This window comes from Excalfactoria chinensis, chromosome 3 (genome assembly GCF_039878825.1).
Source record: "Excalfactoria chinensis isolate bCotChi1 chromosome 3, bCotChi1.hap2, whole genome shotgun sequence".
Lineage (NCBI taxonomy): Eukaryota > Metazoa > Chordata > Aves > Galliformes > Phasianidae > Excalfactoria > Excalfactoria chinensis.
Window position 1 is genome coordinate 8,527,963 of NC_092827.1, and position 19,731 is coordinate 8,547,693.

Sequence of the window (19,731 nt, forward strand, 5' to 3'; positions counted from 1 at the left end):
AAATGAGTGAGAATCAATGTAATGCTTATCTCTGAGGTTTCGTTCTTTGTACTGAATACAATAGGTGATCTTCAGTTTTAAAAGCCACAATCTGCACTTAGCACGCAGAGTTTCTGGAACTCATTTCTCCAAAGGAAAGGAAAACGTACTTCTGTTGAGACAAGAAAGCTTTTTTCTTAAGATAAGGGCCAATAGCCACTCTGCTGTGGATGAGATGAATGTGGAACTGAAACACAGCTGGCATTATCTCTGACTTTGCCACTCCGCAGCTATTCCCATTTATGTACATGAAGTGATGTCATTAGTCACTCCTGTTACAATGGCTGTCTCTGGTTGTTGCAACTCTGAGGTATGTTTATGAGCTTTGTTTATACCCCAGCCAATAAGGAGGAGGTGAATGACTCAGGGACAAAAGCTGTCTTACTGGTGAAACGAGTGTTCAGTTGACTCCTGGGCAGTGTTAGCACAGACTTGGCAAAGCCCTTCCACAAGATATACTTCTTTCTTGTAACAAGTTCAGGAAGATGTGCTGCAGCGTTGTGCATTCAATTCACCAATACCTCCTTTCGTGCATTTCCTTGAAACCTCTGGAAGAAAAGCAACAGCCATAGAATCATAGAATTGCTAAGGTTAAAAAAGACCTCTAAGGTCATCTAGTCCAACCGTAGCTAACTATCCAACAGAACGGTAAGTCAGCCTCCCTGCATTTTGAAACAACAGGATAGCAAGGAGAAAGTCCAAAAAATGGGATTAGTGGCCAAAATTGTCCTAATTCAGCTGAGCATTTCAGTTGGTTCTAACATGAAGCATTCTCATTTGTATTGGCTTACTGTGCCAAGCCAGTTGCTAGCCAGTCCAAACAACAAATAAGTAAGTAACCCAAGATGGTCTTCCTTGAAGAAACTTACAGCTGCATAGGCAAAGGAAACAAATGGAACTGTTCTGAGCAGCATAGTAGAATGGGCTTTCAGAAAACTGATAGCGTGGCTGCTGTCAAATGGTTGACAGGAATCACACTAAAGGAAAGCTTTTTTGTGCCAGTTTTTATGCTGTTAAATGGAAAATGTGAAGGATGCTAAAGTAACTCAGAAGAGTTCTTCCTGCTACATGCATGGGAAAGAGCTCAGAGATGCGTGCATTTCAACATCAGGCAGTTGCATACGATGGGTCAAATGTATCAGGTTTGGGGCAGGAGTTGCCTATGGAGGGAGCTTCAGGCAGAATTAGTGCAAGGAGATGCTGCAGCAGGAGCTGCATTAATGAACAGGCTGTGTAGGCCAAAGCGACTCTGAGTCAGTGCAGTGAATGGCCATGGAAAGTCTGTGTTTGTAAAGCAAAGGTGAGGAAAAAGGATGTGTGGGTGGGAAAGTCCCTCTGTGCAAAATCTACAATGTGTAAGTCATGCGTGAGGCCCCAGGGAGAGGATGGCCAAAGGGGATGCTGGGGCACTGGGCTACAGCTCTCATCTCAGTACACGCTCCTAAATATCACAGCCATTGTTGGCCTAAAACATGAAATACCAACGGAGTCCCACAGCCATGCATTTAGCAATGAATCTTGTGGAGGTGGTATTTCAGTATTTTTAATTAATTAAGGGTATGTCTGTTGACAAAGTGGTATCCAGAACTGTGCATGAGCTGCCAGATGCAGCGTGTGGGATAATTAATAACTTCATCAAAACAGGACCTGCTCCTGTGAACGCACAAAGCATTCATCTGAGTCAGCACTTCTCGTGGACATGTAGGTAACAAGGGATGTGCTCAGGGGATGTCCTGCCACTCCAGGGCCCTGCTCTGGAATGTGGACAGATAGCTGTAATCGATTTGGATCTGCAGTGCTGTGCAGCCTGAAGGTGGTAGGTAGTGAACTGTGGCTCTTATTTCAGAGGCTGAGCAAGGCTCTCCCTTTTATGACTGCTTCTCATGGGCAGTGGGACGGTGATTAGACTGCAAGCAGGTCTGAGATGCAGGTTGTTGAGTTCTTCCCTGCAGCAGAGGACAGACAAAGCTGCCAGCTGATTTGCACGACTCTGTAAGGATATCCGACCTGCAGGACTTGAGTGAAGGAATCAAATCTGGGTGCTCCCCAGTACTTGAGATGTAGGGGGGTTCACACTGGTTTAAAAGAGCACAACTTTTCGTAGGGACCTGATGCTTCGAGAAGGTCTACTGTATCAATTTGTAATTAAATTTCTCCGTGGAGAAATGCCTCTGACTTAATTAAGTCAGGTTAATTATTTGCCATCATGCTAGGTCTAATAGCATGGTATGTTAGAGACACTGGAGGACGTGCACCTCCTGGTACACCAAGAGAAATATCATAGAATCACCAGGGTTGGAAAAGACCTAAAAGATCATCCAGTCCAACTGTTCACCTATTACCAACAGCTCCCGCTAAACCATGTCCCTCAACACAACATCCAATCGTTCCTTGAACACCCCCAGGGTCGGTGACTCCACCACCTCCCTGGGCAGTCCATTCCAGTGCCTGACCACCCTTTCTAAGTAGTAATATTGTTCACATGGAGAGCTTTGGGTCCCGATGTTTGTGGCACTGTTAGGACTAAACACCAGCTGAGTGGGATAGTTCGGACTGCAGCTCCTTGATTAGGTCACTTACCCAAGGTTGCACAGGAAGACTCTGGAAGAAGGCAGCAGCATCCCGATTTTCCATATCCTTGGCTACTATTCTAAACAGTGGGCCATGTATTTGGATAGCACTGAGGATGTTCATTCAACCCACAACCGGACTATTGGTGGAGCTTATCAGAAACACCCAGAGTGCGGGCAGAGCCCAGTCAGCTGTTAATATCTCATTAACAAAAAAGAAACAGATAAGAAAAACATTTTGTAATGGAGCAATGAAGGTATGTCAAGCATTAAGTAATTTTAAATTTTCCACTCATTGGAATGGTAAAAGAGAAAGACTTCTCTTGACATTTTTTAACGTGAGCCAGAACGTCAATGATATTGTTAGACCGTGATGTGTGCAGTCGTGGACTTTACTCTCTATAGAAATAATTAAGAAAGTAACAAAGCAATCATATTTCTCAGCTCCAATCCTGAACCGTTCGCACTTGAGCATTTTTTCTGTTTCCTGGTCAGTTTGGGTTTTCCTGTACTGAGGAGCAGACTGATGCAGAAGTCCTTCAAGCTTATTGCATAAATGTCAGATTCCTCCTGAACAATGAGTGCTTCATACACGCACTGATCAGAATTACCCAGGATAGACCGGGCCTCGGAAAGGATCTGAATTGGTATAATACAGACCAGCTGTTGCAGCTGCCTGGGACAGCAAGAATTTTAGCAGGGTTTCCTTCAGCCCCTGCTTGCAGCACAGGCTGTGACTTGGAGGCCAACTCAGAGGCCGACTCGGAGGCCTTTTCTCCTCGCAGCAGAGGAAGTGGCTCTGCAGCCCTGCAGACAAAGGTGGCATCTGGCTGCTTAGTGTTAAGCTGAAGGACTCATTTTCATCTCTTAGGAAAAAAAATATCAGGAAATGGGAAGCTCTACGTCCTCAGCAGCGAGTTTTACCTTCAGGAGGCCACTGCAAAGTCCACACTCCCTGTCGATGTGCTGCCGTCCTGTTGGGCACCACACGAGCCCCGGAGCACAGACAGGCCTGCTGTGTGCAGGAGGATAATGGCGTCCCACCTGAAGGTGTGATCTAGGATGGGTTCCCGCAGGCTTTGCTGACCTACTGAGGAGGCAGACAGCACATTTCCTCACGGAATCTGTGTTTTGAAGTGACGCTGACAGGCTGGGCTCTGTGTCCTAGGGGAGAAATAGTGCTGAGGAGAATTTGAGCTGGAATTCAGCGTGGCTGACAAACATCAAGCTGCTGTAGGGAGCCTGCAGTAGCAGGGGGTTGGAGTCCGTGACCCCCAGAGGTCTCTTCTAACCCTTGCCATCCTGTGGTTCTAGCACTGCTTACTAACACCCAGCGATGTATTTATCAACAGCTATGTCTGAGATCGTGTCTTTCACGCTCTCTGGGAAGGGAAGAACTCAATCCTTCCACAGCCATCACCTGCAGGCACATCAGCCAATCAGTAACTCCGGCCACGCGTTTACGGTTTATTGTATGAACAACGAGCCCTTCCCATAACGCAGAAAACATTCCGAGACGAACAACGGCCGCACAGCCCGAGGGCACAAGCGGCGGCGGGGCCCGGCGGCAGGGGCCGCTCTGAGGGGAGGAGGGACGCCGGCGGGCGGCGCATGCGCGCCGAGCGGCGGAAGGGGCCGGAGGCCGCCTCCCCGCCTCCTCCCGGCGCGGGGCGCGCATGCGCTGTGGCGGCGGCAGGGGCGAGCGGCGGCGGTGGCGGCGGGGGGAGCTTTGCCGCGCTCTCGCTCTCCCTCTCCCTCCGCGCGCGCCCTCCCGCCATGTTGTTGTGAGCCCCTCGCGGCCGAGGGGGGGGAGGGGAGGCCGGAAGGAGAGGAGCCGAGAGGAGCGAGCGGCGGGGGGCGGCGGGCGGCCGGCGGTGTCCCAGGGCCCGCTCCGGCTCCGTCGCGGCGAACGGCGCCGCCAGCCAGCCAGCCCGTGAGTAGCGGCGGGACCGCGCGGGGTGTTAGGCCGCGGGCGGGCGGGAGCGGGCGGGCCGTCCCGGCCGTCCCCCTTCTCCCTTCCTCCAGCCCCCTTTTGTCTGCGGAGAGGGAGGGGAGAGAGGGAGAGGGCGGGAGGGGGGCCATGTTGTGGCGGGGCGGCGCGGGGCCTGCGCGGCGGGCTGGCCGCCTTTGTGTGCTCGCGGCGCCGAGGTGGGAGCGGGCGGCGACGGCGGGAGGGGCGGCGGGTGGGAGCGGGGCGGGGGCTTTGTTCGGGCCGAGGGAGAGCCGGGAGCTGGGCGCTTTGTGATGCGCGCGGGGAGAGCGGCTGTGCGGAGGGCGGGACGGCGGAGCTTGTCGCCGCTTCCGCGCCGCGAGGGCTCGGGGTGTAATTGTGCTTCGGAGCCGGCAGCGGTAACAGAACTTGGGGCGGGCGGCCGGCGTCGTGTGGGGATGCGCTCCTGCCCGCCGCCCTCCGCCCCCCCCCCCGCAGCTGTGGCGGCCGCCGTGCCCGCGTTCTCACGGACGGTGCCGTGCGGGGCTTTGTCCGCCGCTCCCGGGCGCTGTGTGGGCCGTGTCGGTCACTGCGGAACGAGTCAAACTTTTCCCGTCCGCCTTATCGTTGTCGTTTACGTGCGGAGCTCGAACAAAGCGCCTGAAGATCTCGTTTTAGTTTCTCTTCTCTTTGTTGCCACCCGGCTGAGGTGAGGCTCTGTGCTGTGGATGTGTGGCGTACCGGCGCGTTTTGTGTATATTGACCGCCCCACGTCCCCATTTTCATAGATAGAACGTGCTGTTTTGGTACGTTCAGCCATCTCTGGGGCCAAAGCGTTGCCAACATATGCGGCTGTGCCGAGATGCAGAATTATTTATCTACCTCCTTATGACCCACAGCTCGGTATATGCCCACGTGAGCCCAAATGTGTTCTGTTGGTGGGAGAAGGAGGCGTGGAGCAAAAGAGAGGTGGCAATTCGGCGCTGTACTTTGGGTTGTGTGTGTAGGAACGGCACTGAATCACCTGACAGCTCTCCCAAGTGTTCAGAGAGTTCAGAAGCTGGAATTTGGCCCAGCAGAGTGGTTAGCAGGCAAATGCCTGTGAGAAGCTGCTTGATAGCGCACAGTTTAATACGTGCATGTTACACCTAGGGAAGTATGTAGGATTCAAATAGGATTGTTGGTATTTTTCCAGCATTAGTTTGCAATAGCTTTTTTATTATTATTTTTATTACCTTCTGTAGTATTGTTTCACTACTTCATGTTTTCCTCCAACGTTTGGGGTGTTGACACAGAGCTGAGGTCACTGTAACCGTATCTGATGTCTGGTTGTTACCGCACGAGGCTGTTGGCTGGAAAAGTTGGACTTGCCCATGTTGCAATGAGAAGTTATCTCTTCGCTGTGTGTTAAACAGCGTGTGTTAAACGTTATGTAGGATTGTGGTGCACTTGGAAAGCTGCACGTGTGTTTGCCTCATAGTTTGCTCTCGGGGGAGTTTCTTTGGGCAGGTGTTTGGGGTGAGCATAAGTGCGGGACATCTCCTTGTTGAGCATTGAGCATAGGATGGGATTTGCAACAGTGTTTTGTAGTTTGCTTTATTTTTGCTCATATGTATAGGTATGTGAGAGCTTTGTCAAGCTGCTTCTTTCTCTTCTCTTTGGTAAATGTAGTTGGAAATGCATACTTAGGCTGGTGTGAATTTCCCCACCCATAGCATAGCAGTTGTGATGGCTGCACTGTGTTAAGCACTGTCTCACAGCCAGTGCCCAGGCTGTCGCCCTGAAGTGGCACAAGTCATTTTGTGTAAGGCTCCTTTTCTCCCCCTGTAAGAACAAATACAGCTGTGCAGTCATTGTGGTGCTCTAACCATGAAGTCAAATTCACTTCACCATTCTTAGGTAGGAAAGCTTTAAATGGCATCAGAAGATGAAAATGTGTTCAATTCTATCGTCTGCAGCCTAATTTCAAACGAGTTGTGTCCAGTTTCTTTTACAGTCATGGCTTGGATACTGAAAGATGATAGCCAGGTTTAGTTTAAATCCCACTCAGGATACATGCTGTGCCTTTCACATTAACGGGCTTTATTCAGTGCTTTCTGAGCTGCTTTGGGAAATGTTTGCGTTACGGATCAGGGCCAGGTGTTACCTCTGGATGTGTCTGTAAAGGTTTAATTTCATTAGTGGTGAACAGATCCTTTTCCTAAATGTGCCGGTTGAAGAGCAGTTGTACGCTTAGAGAGGCAGCGTGTCTGAAGGTGTTATGGTGGCAATCTCCAAAATGAGAACAAGTATCTCTGTAGTAACCCAAACTTCAGGTTTCTGCATCTGCTTTTGCATTGAAGTCCCAGACTTTGGAGCATTAATGCATGAATCTGTCCCGTACAGGCTGTGCTGTTTTTCCAGTGTATCTTTGTGTACATTGATGTGAATAATCCGCTGTTGTGATTTTTGTTTGGTCTGAAGTTACCGTCCAGTTTGAAGGTAGGCTACCTCTTGCTGCACAGAGAGTTGCTGCCACAGCTGTCAGTTACAGCTGATAGATCTTAGTTGTCTTTTTGCCGCAGGTCTCCCTGCATTCAAGCCCCGATGGAAATGAAGGCAATGTCAGGCTGCCTTCTTGGACTTCACTCTTAGTTTTCACCCACATTATTTCGAGGAGGTTTTTTTTCAGGTATCTTGCTGTTCATGTCCTCTATGATACGCATTGCTTAAGCTGGTTGTGTGGATGCTGGAGCGAGCTTGTCATGTGGCATATAGAAGTTGCAGAAGTGATTTCAGGAACTCTGCTTTGTCAATGAAGTGCATGTGTACCGCAGCAGTGAAAGTGGTTCTTATGTTACAGACACACTTTCATTCCAGTTTATTAGCATGCATCCTCCTAGCACATACCTGCTTGTGCACACACATACGCTCGCTTAATGGTTGGCCATGCATTAGTGGAAAAGGGCAGGTGTGGAGGGGGATTAGAGGGCTGTACTTCCTTTTGTCTGCACCTTCTCATCTAAGTGTCCTTGTTCTGATTCAGCAGCTTTCCGCATAAGTCAGATCTTATTGTTTGAACGTGACGTTCCTGTTTAGCACAAAAAGTGAGACATTTCTTGGCCTTGAAAATGGAAGTCATGCAGCTTGTTGCCACGGAAAGTACATAAAGGAGATTTGGGGTTTTATATTTGTAGTTACCTGGTTCCTCAGTCACACTAAAAGGATGATAGCACATTGGTTTCAATAGATATGTGTGGAGATCACCACGTATCCAAGGAAAAGTAGTTTTACCTGCAGAAGTTGTGAATATCACAGAGAGGTTTTTCTGCTTGTCACCTGTTACTTGTTTTGAGCCAAGAGTTAAATGCTTCAAAAACAACTTGGCAAAGTTCATTTTAATCTCAGCCTGAAATCTTTGTCTCATGAAAACCCAAAAATGCGTCAGCACGGGCTGCAGAGTTTTATGTCCATTCCTTTGTTAGGATCTTACATAGCATACCAAGTTTGTAAGAAGAACTGAAGCTGACATGCAAGAATGAGATGCATTTCAGATAATGCTTTTTGTGTGCTGTTTCATTTCATAGTCTACAATGTAGAAGATCAGAGGGTATGACAGTGGCTTTACAGCTTGTGCTGAGCAGCAATGCAAAGGAAAGCAGGACCTGGTGCAGGTGGGAGCTCTGCTGACACCATCCCTGCTATTGCAGTACCCAGTCCTGCCCGTGTCCCCTCAGGATCACACTGCAGGTGGATTTTACTTCCATGGGCCCCATGGGAGACAGTGTTCTTGTAGATGATTGGGCAGTTGGTGTGTTTGTTTTTCGTGGAAACGCTAATGGTTTGTGTTGACTCCATAGCTTTAAGGATACCTGTGAGCTGAGCTACTTTTTCCACAGCCTGCAATAATCCAAAGTCAGAAAATGTTCCTTTGCTTAAAGCAGTTAGAAATCAAACTGCGTGCAGGAACCTCCCAGTGCTCCATTTGGACTTTTAATGTATATGAGCATTTTGTAGTTCTGTGAGTGCCTGGTTTCCATCAGAAGCCTGTCGTACAGTTGGGATTGAGTTGATGCAAAGCAATAGTTGTGCTTTGAGCAGGGATTTGCTTATTACCAGAACTCTGAGGGATGCCATGGGTTTTGCATCCAGTTTTGCTTGTTACACTTACAGCTTTAAAAAAACCATGTTGTTGTGTTGCTGTGTTTCTCCTTTTTCACTTACCATCCCTTCCCCCACATACAGGCAACTGCACAAGTTTTCACACTTCTCTCTGCCACCTGCTTCCCATCCCCAGTGGGAGGCAGAGGTGCGTTGTAAGCAGAGCCCTTGCTTAATTATTGCCTGGGTCCTTCAAAACATGGCTGCATTCCTCCAGCAGATTATATCATGAATGGAATGCGTGTTTTCTAGTAATTTGGGAAGCAGGGGAACTGCTCTTTATCTTTTTGTAGTGTTTCAGCAGTGTTAGAAGTACTGGATGGATGTGTTCTGTCACACTGTGATCTATGCAGGTTGTGGTAGGAGCTGAACCACTCGCTGTTGTGCTCACTAAGTATTGGATAGACAACATCTCTATAGATGAACGTATGCAATTTTTTTATGCATGTAGAGAGATGGCAAAGGACATTAATAGAAATAATTGCAGTAGATCATAGAATCATAGAATGGCGTGGGCTGGAAGGGACCTCAAGGATCATGAAACTCCAAACCCCTGCTACAGGCAGGGCCACCAACCTCCACATTTAATACCAGGCCAAGCTGCTCAGGGCCCCATCCAACCTGGTCTTGAACTTCTCCAGGGGCGGCACATCCACAACATCTCTGGGCAGCTGTTCAGCACCAAACCACTCTCTTGGCAAAGAACAAAAGTTCTTTAAGAAGTTAAAATGAAGGTGGTGAAATGTTGTTCAGAATATGTAATCTTAGGCGTATCTTAAAACTCTGGATTTAGTGCTATTTTTTAGCACATGTAATGAAGTCACATAATATGAGACTACCAAAACAACTTAAAAATGTATTTCAGATATAAATGGGAGGAGTGAGCCATTACTTTGAATTCCATTAGGAACTGGATCTATGTAGAAAGTAAAATAAGAAGTGTAAGTTTGCAAATACAGCGGGGATTTTTCATGTAAAAATAGCTGAAGCCAGCCTTATCTCCAGCAAATGACAACTTGCTTTTTGGGATTAGCTTGTGTGAAACCCTGCTGGTTTTGTGGCGAGAAACCGGCATCAGCTTGAGGACTTCAGGAAGAGGCTAAGGGAAATGCAGAGTGTGGAAGAGCCGTGTTTTCCCTACTGTAGAAGAAGACTGAGTTCTGCCTCATTGAGTGGTACATGGAAGTGAGTTGGTATGGTTGTGTGCAGTTTGTTTTTGAGAGGAATGTCAGCTTGCTTGCAATTACTGGTGGATTTTGAATAATCTTCCTATTAGTTGGTAGAAGTTGAGAAATCCTTTCTAAGCGAGTCAGAATAATAAGTTAATAAATATACTTGATTAGTTCCAAGGGAGTCATTCCTGGAAAGACAAGGGAAATGTTATTTGGGTCTCGTGAAAGCCATCTGAAATGTCTGCAGAAGAGCTGAGCATCTTGGTAAGCATAAGGCAAAGCAACATTAGATTTGATGTTTGCTTTAGTTGAAGCTGAAGAAATTTTGTCAGAGTCCTTGGTAAGAGATAATGAGTGAGCCATCATGGCTGTGCTAGAGGCTGCTCACAGCACAGGGAAGGACGGAGTGGGTAGTGCAGGAATTCCATGGCAGTCCCAAGGCTTAATGAATGCTGATTTGGACTTCACGCCGACTCATTCAAGCTTTTGACTTCTTTTTCTCTCTCTCAAGCCCCTAAAAGCACTGCAGGCTCTTTGATTGCACTGCATCTGGGAAGACCACTAGCTGCTGAATCCTTTCATTAACATCCCTATGGGGCTGAAGATAGGCTAGTGACCTGTTCATCATTAATTCAGCTTGCTTCAGTGCGAAGGGTTGCCTGGGCTACATATGTTTAGTGATCAGCGGTCAGTAGTGTTTGGATTTACAATGGTGATCTGGGTTTTCTGAAGTGCAGGTATACTTTCTTGGATGTCAGAATATGTGCAAATGTTTTTGCCACATGTTGAAGCAAATAGGAACAACAGGGAGACGCTCTCCATAATGTTTGTTCTGTCTTCTTTGTCTGCCCTGTCTTGCCCAAGGAGGCTGTGGATACCTGTACCTGGAGGCGTTCAAGGCCAGGCTGAATGTGGCTCTGGGCAGCTTGGTCTGGTGGTTGGTGACCCTGCACATAGCAGGGGGGTTGAAACTAGATGACCATTGTGGTCCTTTTCAACCCAGGCTGTTATGCGATTCTATGATCTACTACCAGTCCTCGTAGCAGGGGTGTATAAACAGTTCCTAAACTTAGTTACGTTGAGTTAGGAATTTGAATATGAGGTTATATATCCCTGCTCTCCCCCCAGTAAAGGGGAGAAAGAAGGTGAGAACTGATGGGGAGAACCCTGACATCCTGCAGCTTGGTCTGTTGGATCCTCTTTGTGACACTCCCAGCATTTCTCACAGTCTTTTTGACACTTTTTGGGGAGAGTGGTGCTGTGCACAGCAGAGCATAAACTGTTTTCACCCAGCTATTTAGGCTTCAGATGCTGCAGCTCATTTCTGGTGCGGTGTTTGGACTTAGGGAGCAGTTCCGTGAGTAGCTGCTGACACACAGTCCTTAGGGGAGAGGGATGCAGAGGGCTTAGAAGTTCTCTGGGTTCAGGAGCTTTTTAGCACTGGTGTGGTACAGTGGAGAAAGTCTATAGGTCAGTATGTGCAAGTATTCAATGCGACTTGCATGGGAATCTGTTAGAATTCATGCAGCCACAAAATAAGTGCATGGGTGTTATTAATTTAATAAAATGTGCAAATATTTAGCATTGTTGCCTCTGGTATAAAACGGACAATTGCTTGCAACAACTTTGTCTTGATTTTAAACTATAAAATTGTGTCTGTTGTTCAAATAAGATACGTTTCTGCGATGGAAATGGGGAAATAATTTTCCCATATGAGACTTTATGGTCATGTAGACAGCACTTGGAACAATGAACATTGGCTCATCGTTCCAGTTGGGAACAACATAATCTGTTTCCTGACCCTAGAGTGGGAGTCACATTTCCTGAATCATTTGTTGGTCCGTTTATAGAATCCCCTTAAAACCATCCCTAGAAATGTAAATGATCTTGCAGACCGTATTCTTGCATTTCCTAACTTTGGATTTTTCAATATGTATCTATACTGCTTCAAAAGGCTTTCATGAACAGATATTGAAGAGTTTTTTGAGTGCTAAACAACTGCAAAGCACACATGGATACCGTCATGTTTGGAGCCCTGGCTGGGTGATAGCTCATCGATGCCTCCTTCTCCCCGTAAAGTACATCAATATGTGAAGCTGCTGTGGAGATCATTGATCTTTTGTTTCTGCAGTTAACAGATCCTGTGATAACTTCATTAAAATGCTGTCTCTGCATTTTTCAGTGTTTCTATTCAGTAGATGTATACTACGGTAACGTTTAGATCCTCATAATTAGAAGCCAAGTAAATGAATGTCAAATGCATGTTTTGAGCAGCTGCTCAGATTTGCCAACTGGTAAGACTCTCTGAACCGTATTAATTGGGGAGAGAAATGTTAGACTGAAGGCATCTTTCCCTTTGCTTAGCTGTGATGAGGGTGTTTGATTGGAAAACATATACTCTTGTTGAAGTTTGTTTAATAAGTTACCTGCAGAACTTGTCATCGTGCTACTGCTGTGTAGTTTGCAGCAAGTCTGAGGTTCTTGGGGGCGAGTTTTAAGGTGTTGATTTCTTGTGCTTTTAAAAGGGAAGAAAGAGAGACCAAATGTCCCGTGTCTTGCAGTTGAGACCTCACCAGGTTAGTGGCTTGTGACTGCCACAGTTCTGGCATGGAGCTACATAGAGCTCTGGTTTGACTTCAGGTAAGGAAGGGAGTGTTTGGGTGCTGGAAGGCTCCTCAGGGCAGAGCAGCAAGCCTTTAACTCGCACTGGGGCAATGCGCTCAGAGACAGGGTTTAAGTTTTGGGTGGTCCTGGATGGAGCCAGGAGTTGGGCTCAGTGATCACTGAGGGTCCCTTCCAATGCAGGGTATCCTGCGAATGCCCTGTGACTGTAGAAATCTATTGCTAGTTTCAGTAGGTGTGCTGCCCAAAGAGAACGTCCTTAGAAAACAGCTGAAAGGATTGATAACAGCAATGTCTTTAACTGTGCGTTTATCTGCTGTAGACAGATAAAGTAGAAAACGTGCTCTCGCCTATAGCGACTCTTAAAATACGTTGGAACAAACATGGTTTTATGTTCTCTGCATAACCTTCTCTTCATACTCTAGTGTGATTCAAGTCCCCACCTAAGAATTGGGCAGATTCCTTCATCTCTAGCTCCAGAACATGTGGTGGTTTCACACCAATGGAACTCCATCACTCTGCTCTCTTGATCCTCCTCACCAAATGAACAAGGGGAGGAAATGTGATGAGAAAAGGCTCATGGCTGGGATAAGGACTTCGAGATCACTCACCTGCAGGAGCTCACCACCCTGCACCCCCTTGCTGTGTAAACCCCATACAGAAGGTTGGATTCCATTGGTGTTCACTTGATGGAGAAATGATCAAGCTTTGTGTGGTTTGGTTTTATTTTCTTCTCCCCTTTGGGTACGTTGGTTATTATTATTCTCTATTTTTCCTCTTCCTTATCCCCTTGTATCCAAGTTATTTTCATTTTTCTGTTAGCTGTTTTAACGCATCAGCCCTGGGCAGCCTGGTCTGGTATTGGATATGGAGGGGGTGGGGGTGGGGGGGAGTTTGGAGCGTTGTGATCTTTGAGGTCCCTTCCAACCCGAGCCATTCTGTGATTCTTTGATTCTCAACTGTTAATGCATTTAATAAAGGTTATTGTCTCTTTGTTAGAAGGAAGTAGTAACAGTTAATGAATTATAGCACTAAATTATGTAAATTGTCTCTAGTTCTTACACAGATGAATTTTCTGTCTAGTTTTCATTTTCAGAGTAGGCAAAGTTTAAGTTTTCTGTAGCATATAGTTCATTTTTTAACTTCTTCAAGATAAAAGATAACTACAAAATAATGAAGGCTGGTGTCATAAACAGTGCAGCGATGTAATAGCATCACACTTCCTAAGCTGCATGGTGTTAATTTTTTGCTAACAGAGCTTGTTAATATGGAATTAAATGCTGATGATTGGGAACATCTCACAGGTTCCCTCCAGTTGCTGTTTCATCACTTGTAGAACTTGCTGCTGTGCTATGGAAAGGTGATGCTGCTTGTCCAGCTTACCAAGAAAAGTGCATTTTAAATAAAATGCAAAAAACTAAACTTATAACATGCAGGTATTAAGCAATCAACACCCATCAAATAGTAAGCAGGGTTAGACAGAGCTGCCGTTCAAATTTTGTTGTTTATTATATGTGCTTGCATATGTTGGGATATATTGCTTCAAATGGAGCAAACAGTAAATAAATAGTTATAAGTCATGGTTTTACTGCCACATTATTAATTGGTTAGGCTGGGAGTTCTGCCTGTTTCTGACTGTAGGGATTAAAGTTCTGGGCTTTAGGACATCTGAAAGTAGTTTAGGAAAGCTTGTACCAGCTGCCACTTTCTGAGCTATGCTTGTTGGATGGAAAGGTGAGTGTTAAAGTCTGCGTGGAAGAGAGCAGTTTGTCAGTGGCAGAAGAGTTTTGTGAGGAGTGAGTGCTATGTTGTATTTCCTGGAGCATGTTTCACTTGGCAGCCAAGAAGAGAACCCAAGGTTTGTGAATGGTGCTGACCTTTGCAACCACCAGATGGGACTGAAGTGGGTGGAAAGATGTTTCACTTTCCTCTGCCTCTTGCTGGGAGGGGGTGTCCTGTTAGACTTGGTTTGTGCACTCTGTTATTAGAGGACAGGGAAACAGATCTGCGATTGCCAACTTTGTCAGTACCTTCTGAGATTACGTCTGGCATAGTTATGTAGGGTGCTGTGCAAGTAATGCCTCCTGTGTATCTCCATGAAAACAACAATGAATACAAAGAGCACAAAAACATGATTTGATGGAGCCGATTCTCAGCTACAAATGTGGGATTACAAGGGCAACAAATGTGATGGGATATTGGTGGGAAGGTTCAGGCTGTGCTGCCATACCACCATCATCTGCCTCTGATGTCATGGGCCCACATAATAAAACAGGAGGTGTTTGTTTTGGAGCAGGCTTTGTGTACATACATATATTTTTATTTCCCAATTGTAAGAGTCTAGGAACGTCCTTTTCTAACATGCATGGTTCTAGATGATAGCCACTCCTGTTGACTAGGAAGACTACCAGGCATGTGAATAAGTTGTATATACGTGTCATGTTCTGCTCACCATAATCTTCTATGACTTGCCTTTAGCAGATTGGAAAGTTGAATATTCCTTCTTTACAGTACCACAGAATGGCTTGGGTTGGAAGGGACCTTAAGATCACCCTTTTCCAACCTCTCCTGTGGGCTGGTTGCCCCTCACCAGCTCAGGATGCCCAGGGCCCTCCCAGCCTGGCCTTGAGCACCTCCAGTGGTGAAGCGCTCACAGCTCTGGGCAGCAGTGCCACCATCTCACCCACCTCTGATAAAAAGATGCCTCCTAGTATTTCATCTAGATCTCTCCTCTTTTATGGACATTGTTCTTTGTCTTATAACTGTTGGACCATGTAAAGAATTGCCCTCCCCCCCGTTGGTAAGTTCCCCTCAGGTACAAGAAGGTCTCAGTGAGGTCTCCCCAGGACTGTCTCCAAGCTGAACAAGCCCAGCTCTCTCAACTTTTCTTTGTAAGAGAGATGCTCCAGCCCTACATTCATGCTTGTGGCTCTCTTGGACCCACTTCAACAGCTCTGCATCCTTACTGTACTGAGGGCCCCAGACCTGGACACAGTACTCCTGATGGAGCTTCACAGAGGCAGAGCAGAGGGTCAGTAGGACAATCCCATCCCTCTCCCCACTGCAACCCTCTCTGTTGGTGCAGCCCAGGGTACTGTTGGCATTCTGGGATGCAGACACACACTGTTTGCTTGCATCAAGATTGTAGTTGTCCAGAAAACACAAGTCTCTGCAGGACTTCTCTCAGTGAGTTTTTCTCCCAGTCTGTGTATTTATACCTGGGATTACTCCAATTCAAGTGCAGCACCTTGCACTTGGCCTTGTCAGACCTCATTATGTTCACATGGGCATGCTTTTCAAGCCTGTCCAGGTCCCTCTGGATGGTATGTCTTTCTGTTGTATCATCTGCACCACTCCGCTTGGATCCTCAGTGAACTTGCTGAGGGTGTCCTTGGTCCCATCTCCTGGGTCACAGGTAAAGATGCTGAACAGCCCTGGTCACTTTCCGACATGAGACAGAAGTGCTGCTTTGAAGCCTTCCATTTTTTTTCACTCTGCTGTTCTCATCAGTTCTGAAACTTACACTGTGAGAAGCGCTGTGAGCCAGTGATGGCTGACCTGGGATGACAGGTTTGTTTCTGATAGAGCATCTGAGTGTGTTAAGAATTGTGTAGTATGAAAGTAAATCTTAGATCTCAGTGCATTACTTCAGATACCTGAGATAGATTAAATAATGAATTTGCCTGCAAAAATGTTCGTTTTCAAGGATGCTGATGCAGTGACCATTTTTAAGAACATAGTGGGGGAAAATAGTGTTCTTTTTAGATGTGAAAGATGCGTCCAGCCAAAGGCTGCTTTAATCAAACAAACACCACATGTTCTCAAAATGTGCTTTGTAATGAACCTATATGCAGTGTTCCCCTATTGACTGCGTTAGTTGTGTACTTGGCTGCTGAAGAGTTTTTGTTATCCTGACGTGTGATTGGCTGGTCTCTGAGTAAGGAAGCTAGGAAATGTGGCAGTATATTCTGGATTAGAAAACTACATACATCTCTGAACTACAGGATTTGATAATAAAGGTCGTTAGATTTGCAGTTTAGGCTCATTGCGTACTTTTCCCTTATTCTTTGCTATAAATCCCTACTAGATTTGTCTAAAGTTTTAATTTCTAGTAAAATAATTTTCTTCATTAATTTCGAGCCTACTGCCCCTTTGAAATGTTCAATGAGCTTTTTATGTACGTAGTCAAGTGTCTGCCCAAGAAAGGCTGTGTTGAACCCAACTGGAGGGCTGGCAGAACTGCAGCACACTATGTTTCAAAGTACAGCCATTGCTGTGTTCTTAAACTAGTTCAGTTTGCTAGCAATGTGAAGATTGCCACAAGGACGTGCCATACATGAGACGATAAAAGCTGTGGAAGAGCCACCACCTGAAGGAAGCTGCTGGAAAGGTGTTTTGCATTGAAGTTATTGAGCAGAATACAGAAAGAGGCTGAAGCATTTGCAGTGCCGCCAGCAGCTTCTGTTTTTCTCAGTGCCAGCTTTGTCAGTCAGTCAGCAGGTGTGTGTGCTGTGCCCCTGGCCTGGTGCTGTACCTTCAGCTGCAGAATGCGGCCTTCTCTTTGTTGTGGTGGTTCGGGTGTTTGCTCGGGAAGGGAGGGGTGAGCTTTGCTTGCATTAGCTTGAAAAATGCAGGGGCACCTACTGGCAGCAGGAGCTGGGTCTGTTGGAGGTACCTCTCCCTACGTGGGGATTCAGGTGCCTGGATTCCACAAATGGCAATTACTTTGAGCAGGAGCTCTCTTGACCTTTTTACCTCTAGCATCAGCTCGGCTTACTGCTTGAAGCTTGTGGCTTCCAGGACTGAGGGCTGTCTGGTGGGTGCAGTGCAGGGCAGTAGAGGAACAGTGCAGAAATGAGATACCTGCTCTGGGAGTCCTGATATAGAGTAAAGGAAAGCTTTTGCATGGATGTTTAAATGTAAAATATGTTATACGTTGTAGAGAGAGGGAGATAAAGGGAGTATTAAGTCTATATTAAAAAGAAAACAAAAAACACTACAATTTTCGGTCTTTGTCAGAACCTCACACTTAATACTGTGATGAATAATGGACTAGTGTGTGCTGGTACGGTTGTATCGGGTTTCTGTGGCAGGGGAGAAGGAGCTGTTGAAGAGTATCCCTGAACTTTTCCCCTTTTCACAGTGTTGGCACGTAACCTTATAACAGCAGCATGTGAGAGCTGATATTCCTCCGAGTTCATGTGTTTGTGCATTATCGGAAATATCACAGGATCATAGAAGGGTTTGGGTTGGAAGGGACCTTTAAGATGATGTAGTTCTAACCCTCTGCTATAGGCAAAGACACCTCCCGCTAGACCAGGTTGCTCACAGCCCTGTCCGGCCTGGTCTTGGAAATGGAACCATAGTAGGAAGTGCTTATTTGCTTTCAGCTTCTGAAAACAGATTACATCTAGCAGCTGATTGCAAAAGCAGGTAGCTGGAAAATTGAGAGAGAGCCCTTCAGAGTGATGGTGGGAGACAGGGCTGTCTGTATGTGGAGCATCATGCTGGGTTCCTGGCACCACAGGTGTTTGATTCTGTTGTAGGGATCAGGGTAAGGCAGAGCAAAGCAGGCCTTCTGCAGCTGTTGGTGCCGACTGTATTATCTTCAGGCTATAAGCTCATATAACCTGATCATGATCCAGGAGAGTATTCTGTGGGCTGCTGCATTTGATGGGAAACAAAACTGAGACCCTGTTTGCTGCAGCTGTAGGACCACTATGTTTTTTGCTGCTGGTAGCAGTAGATAACACTTCAATTTCATGCTTGTAGGAAAGGAGGGAGCGAGCAAAATGAAAGTTCAGCGTACTGAAATTTATTTGTAGTTTCAGAAGAGTTCCAATTTCTTGCAGGTGCCCTAAAAGTTGGGAGGAGAAGAGTTAGCTGTGCCATTCCCTGCTTCGTGGGTTGTCTTTTTGCAGAGATTTGGGAGCGTGCGTGCACATTTTTGAGCTCAAATTCATTGCATAGTGGAATTTTTGCTGTCGGGGCCTGTAAAACAAAAAAAGACAACTTGGGCAAATCCCTGAATTACTTCTGAATTGTAATTGGAACTGAAGCGCCTGATGTCGTTCTGGGGAGTTTGTCCTGGTGGGGTGCTTGAGTCTGTCAGCTATTGGTGCGGTAATTCTCCTTTCAGAAACTGGAATGCTCAAATTCAGAAGTACTTCAGCCACTTTTTCTTGTTAAAAATATTCTTCCGCAGGTAACTTTCCCTTGTGCTTGCACAAAGATTGAGTTAATGAAAGTAGAGTGCGTTTCACATAGATTTCAACCTGATTTTTGATTCACGTGAGAAACGTGTTTGGCTTTATTGAAGATACACAACAATCTGATTGCGGTGCTTAAATGAATAAAATCAACCTTAATTGACTTCAATAGCAGCATCTCTGGATAAAAGGTCACGAGGCTGATTTTTTTTTGTCGTAATTTGCTGTGAAACTGCATTTACTCTCATTGAAACTGTTCTGAATTGGCTTTGTACCCATCTTAATTATGCATGCTATGGGAAAGAAGATGTTTTTTGCAGCAATCTTTGCTTTTGTAACGTAACTTCTGTATTGAAACAAATGTTTCGTGGCGGAAGGTGAGAGAAATGGTGACCTAGCAGTCAGGCTCTAAGTTGTGATAGCAGCCCATTGCTGCTATGAGGAGCTTTTGTGACTACTCCAGTGAGCTTGGCTTGCTGCTGTGTGTACCCAGTAACACTGTAAGCAGTCAGTCGTCTCCTTTCTCAAGTGTATGTTCAGTTCTTCCATTTCACTTTGTATTTACTGACAGTACGACACTGGTCATCATTTCCATGGCGATTGGCCTCTATCTGGATATACAAAGTTGATCATCTTTAATTTTTTTTCCATGAGATTTCTTCACGTTATTAGAATGGTTCATTAACTCGGTAGTTAACAAATGAGTCCATTCCCCAAACTCATGTTCAACCAGCTTTCATTAGCAATTTTCTTTATGTGCTCAGTTGTTAAAAATATGAAGTATTACAAACTTGTGGAAAATATATTGGACTGCATAGCAGATCACTGTTCTGTTTTTCCTCCTGCAGGTTCGATCTGTGGATGAGATGAATCATGAGTTTCAAGCTCTTGCCCTAGAATCTCGGGGAATGGGAGAGGTAATTACCAAGGACTGAAAAACCAGTTGGAGTTGTGAAAACGTTGCAGTTTCAGAGTTACAAATGATACCAAGCTGAGTAAAGAGTTTCTTGTAAGAGCAAATTGATTTGTCAGGCCACTGAGGATCTAAG

The 19,731-nt window shown here is 46.0% G+C and overlaps 1 protein-coding gene across 8 annotated transcripts in view; it reads left to right on the plus strand.

The window, feature by feature from the left end:
• Positions 1–4,292: 4,292 nt before the first annotated feature.
• Positions 4,293–19,731, plus strand: part of PUM2 (pumilio RNA binding family member 2) — a 55,444-nt gene continuing 40,005 nt past the window's right edge. For 6 of the 8 annotated variants that reach the window (XM_072331137.1, XM_072331139.1, XM_072331140.1 and 3 more), the window contains exons 1-2: positions 4,411–4,542; positions 19,531–19,599. In XM_072331137.1, coding sequence (XP_072187238.1) covers positions 19,549–19,599 — 51 coding nt within the window. In that variant the 5' untranslated portion in view covers positions 4,411–4,542; positions 19,531–19,548. Of the gene's footprint in view, positions 4,543–4,714; positions 4,758–19,530; positions 19,600–19,731 lie in introns of those variants that run through there. The other 2 variants (XM_072331142.1, XM_072331135.1) reach the window with 2 other exon arrangements.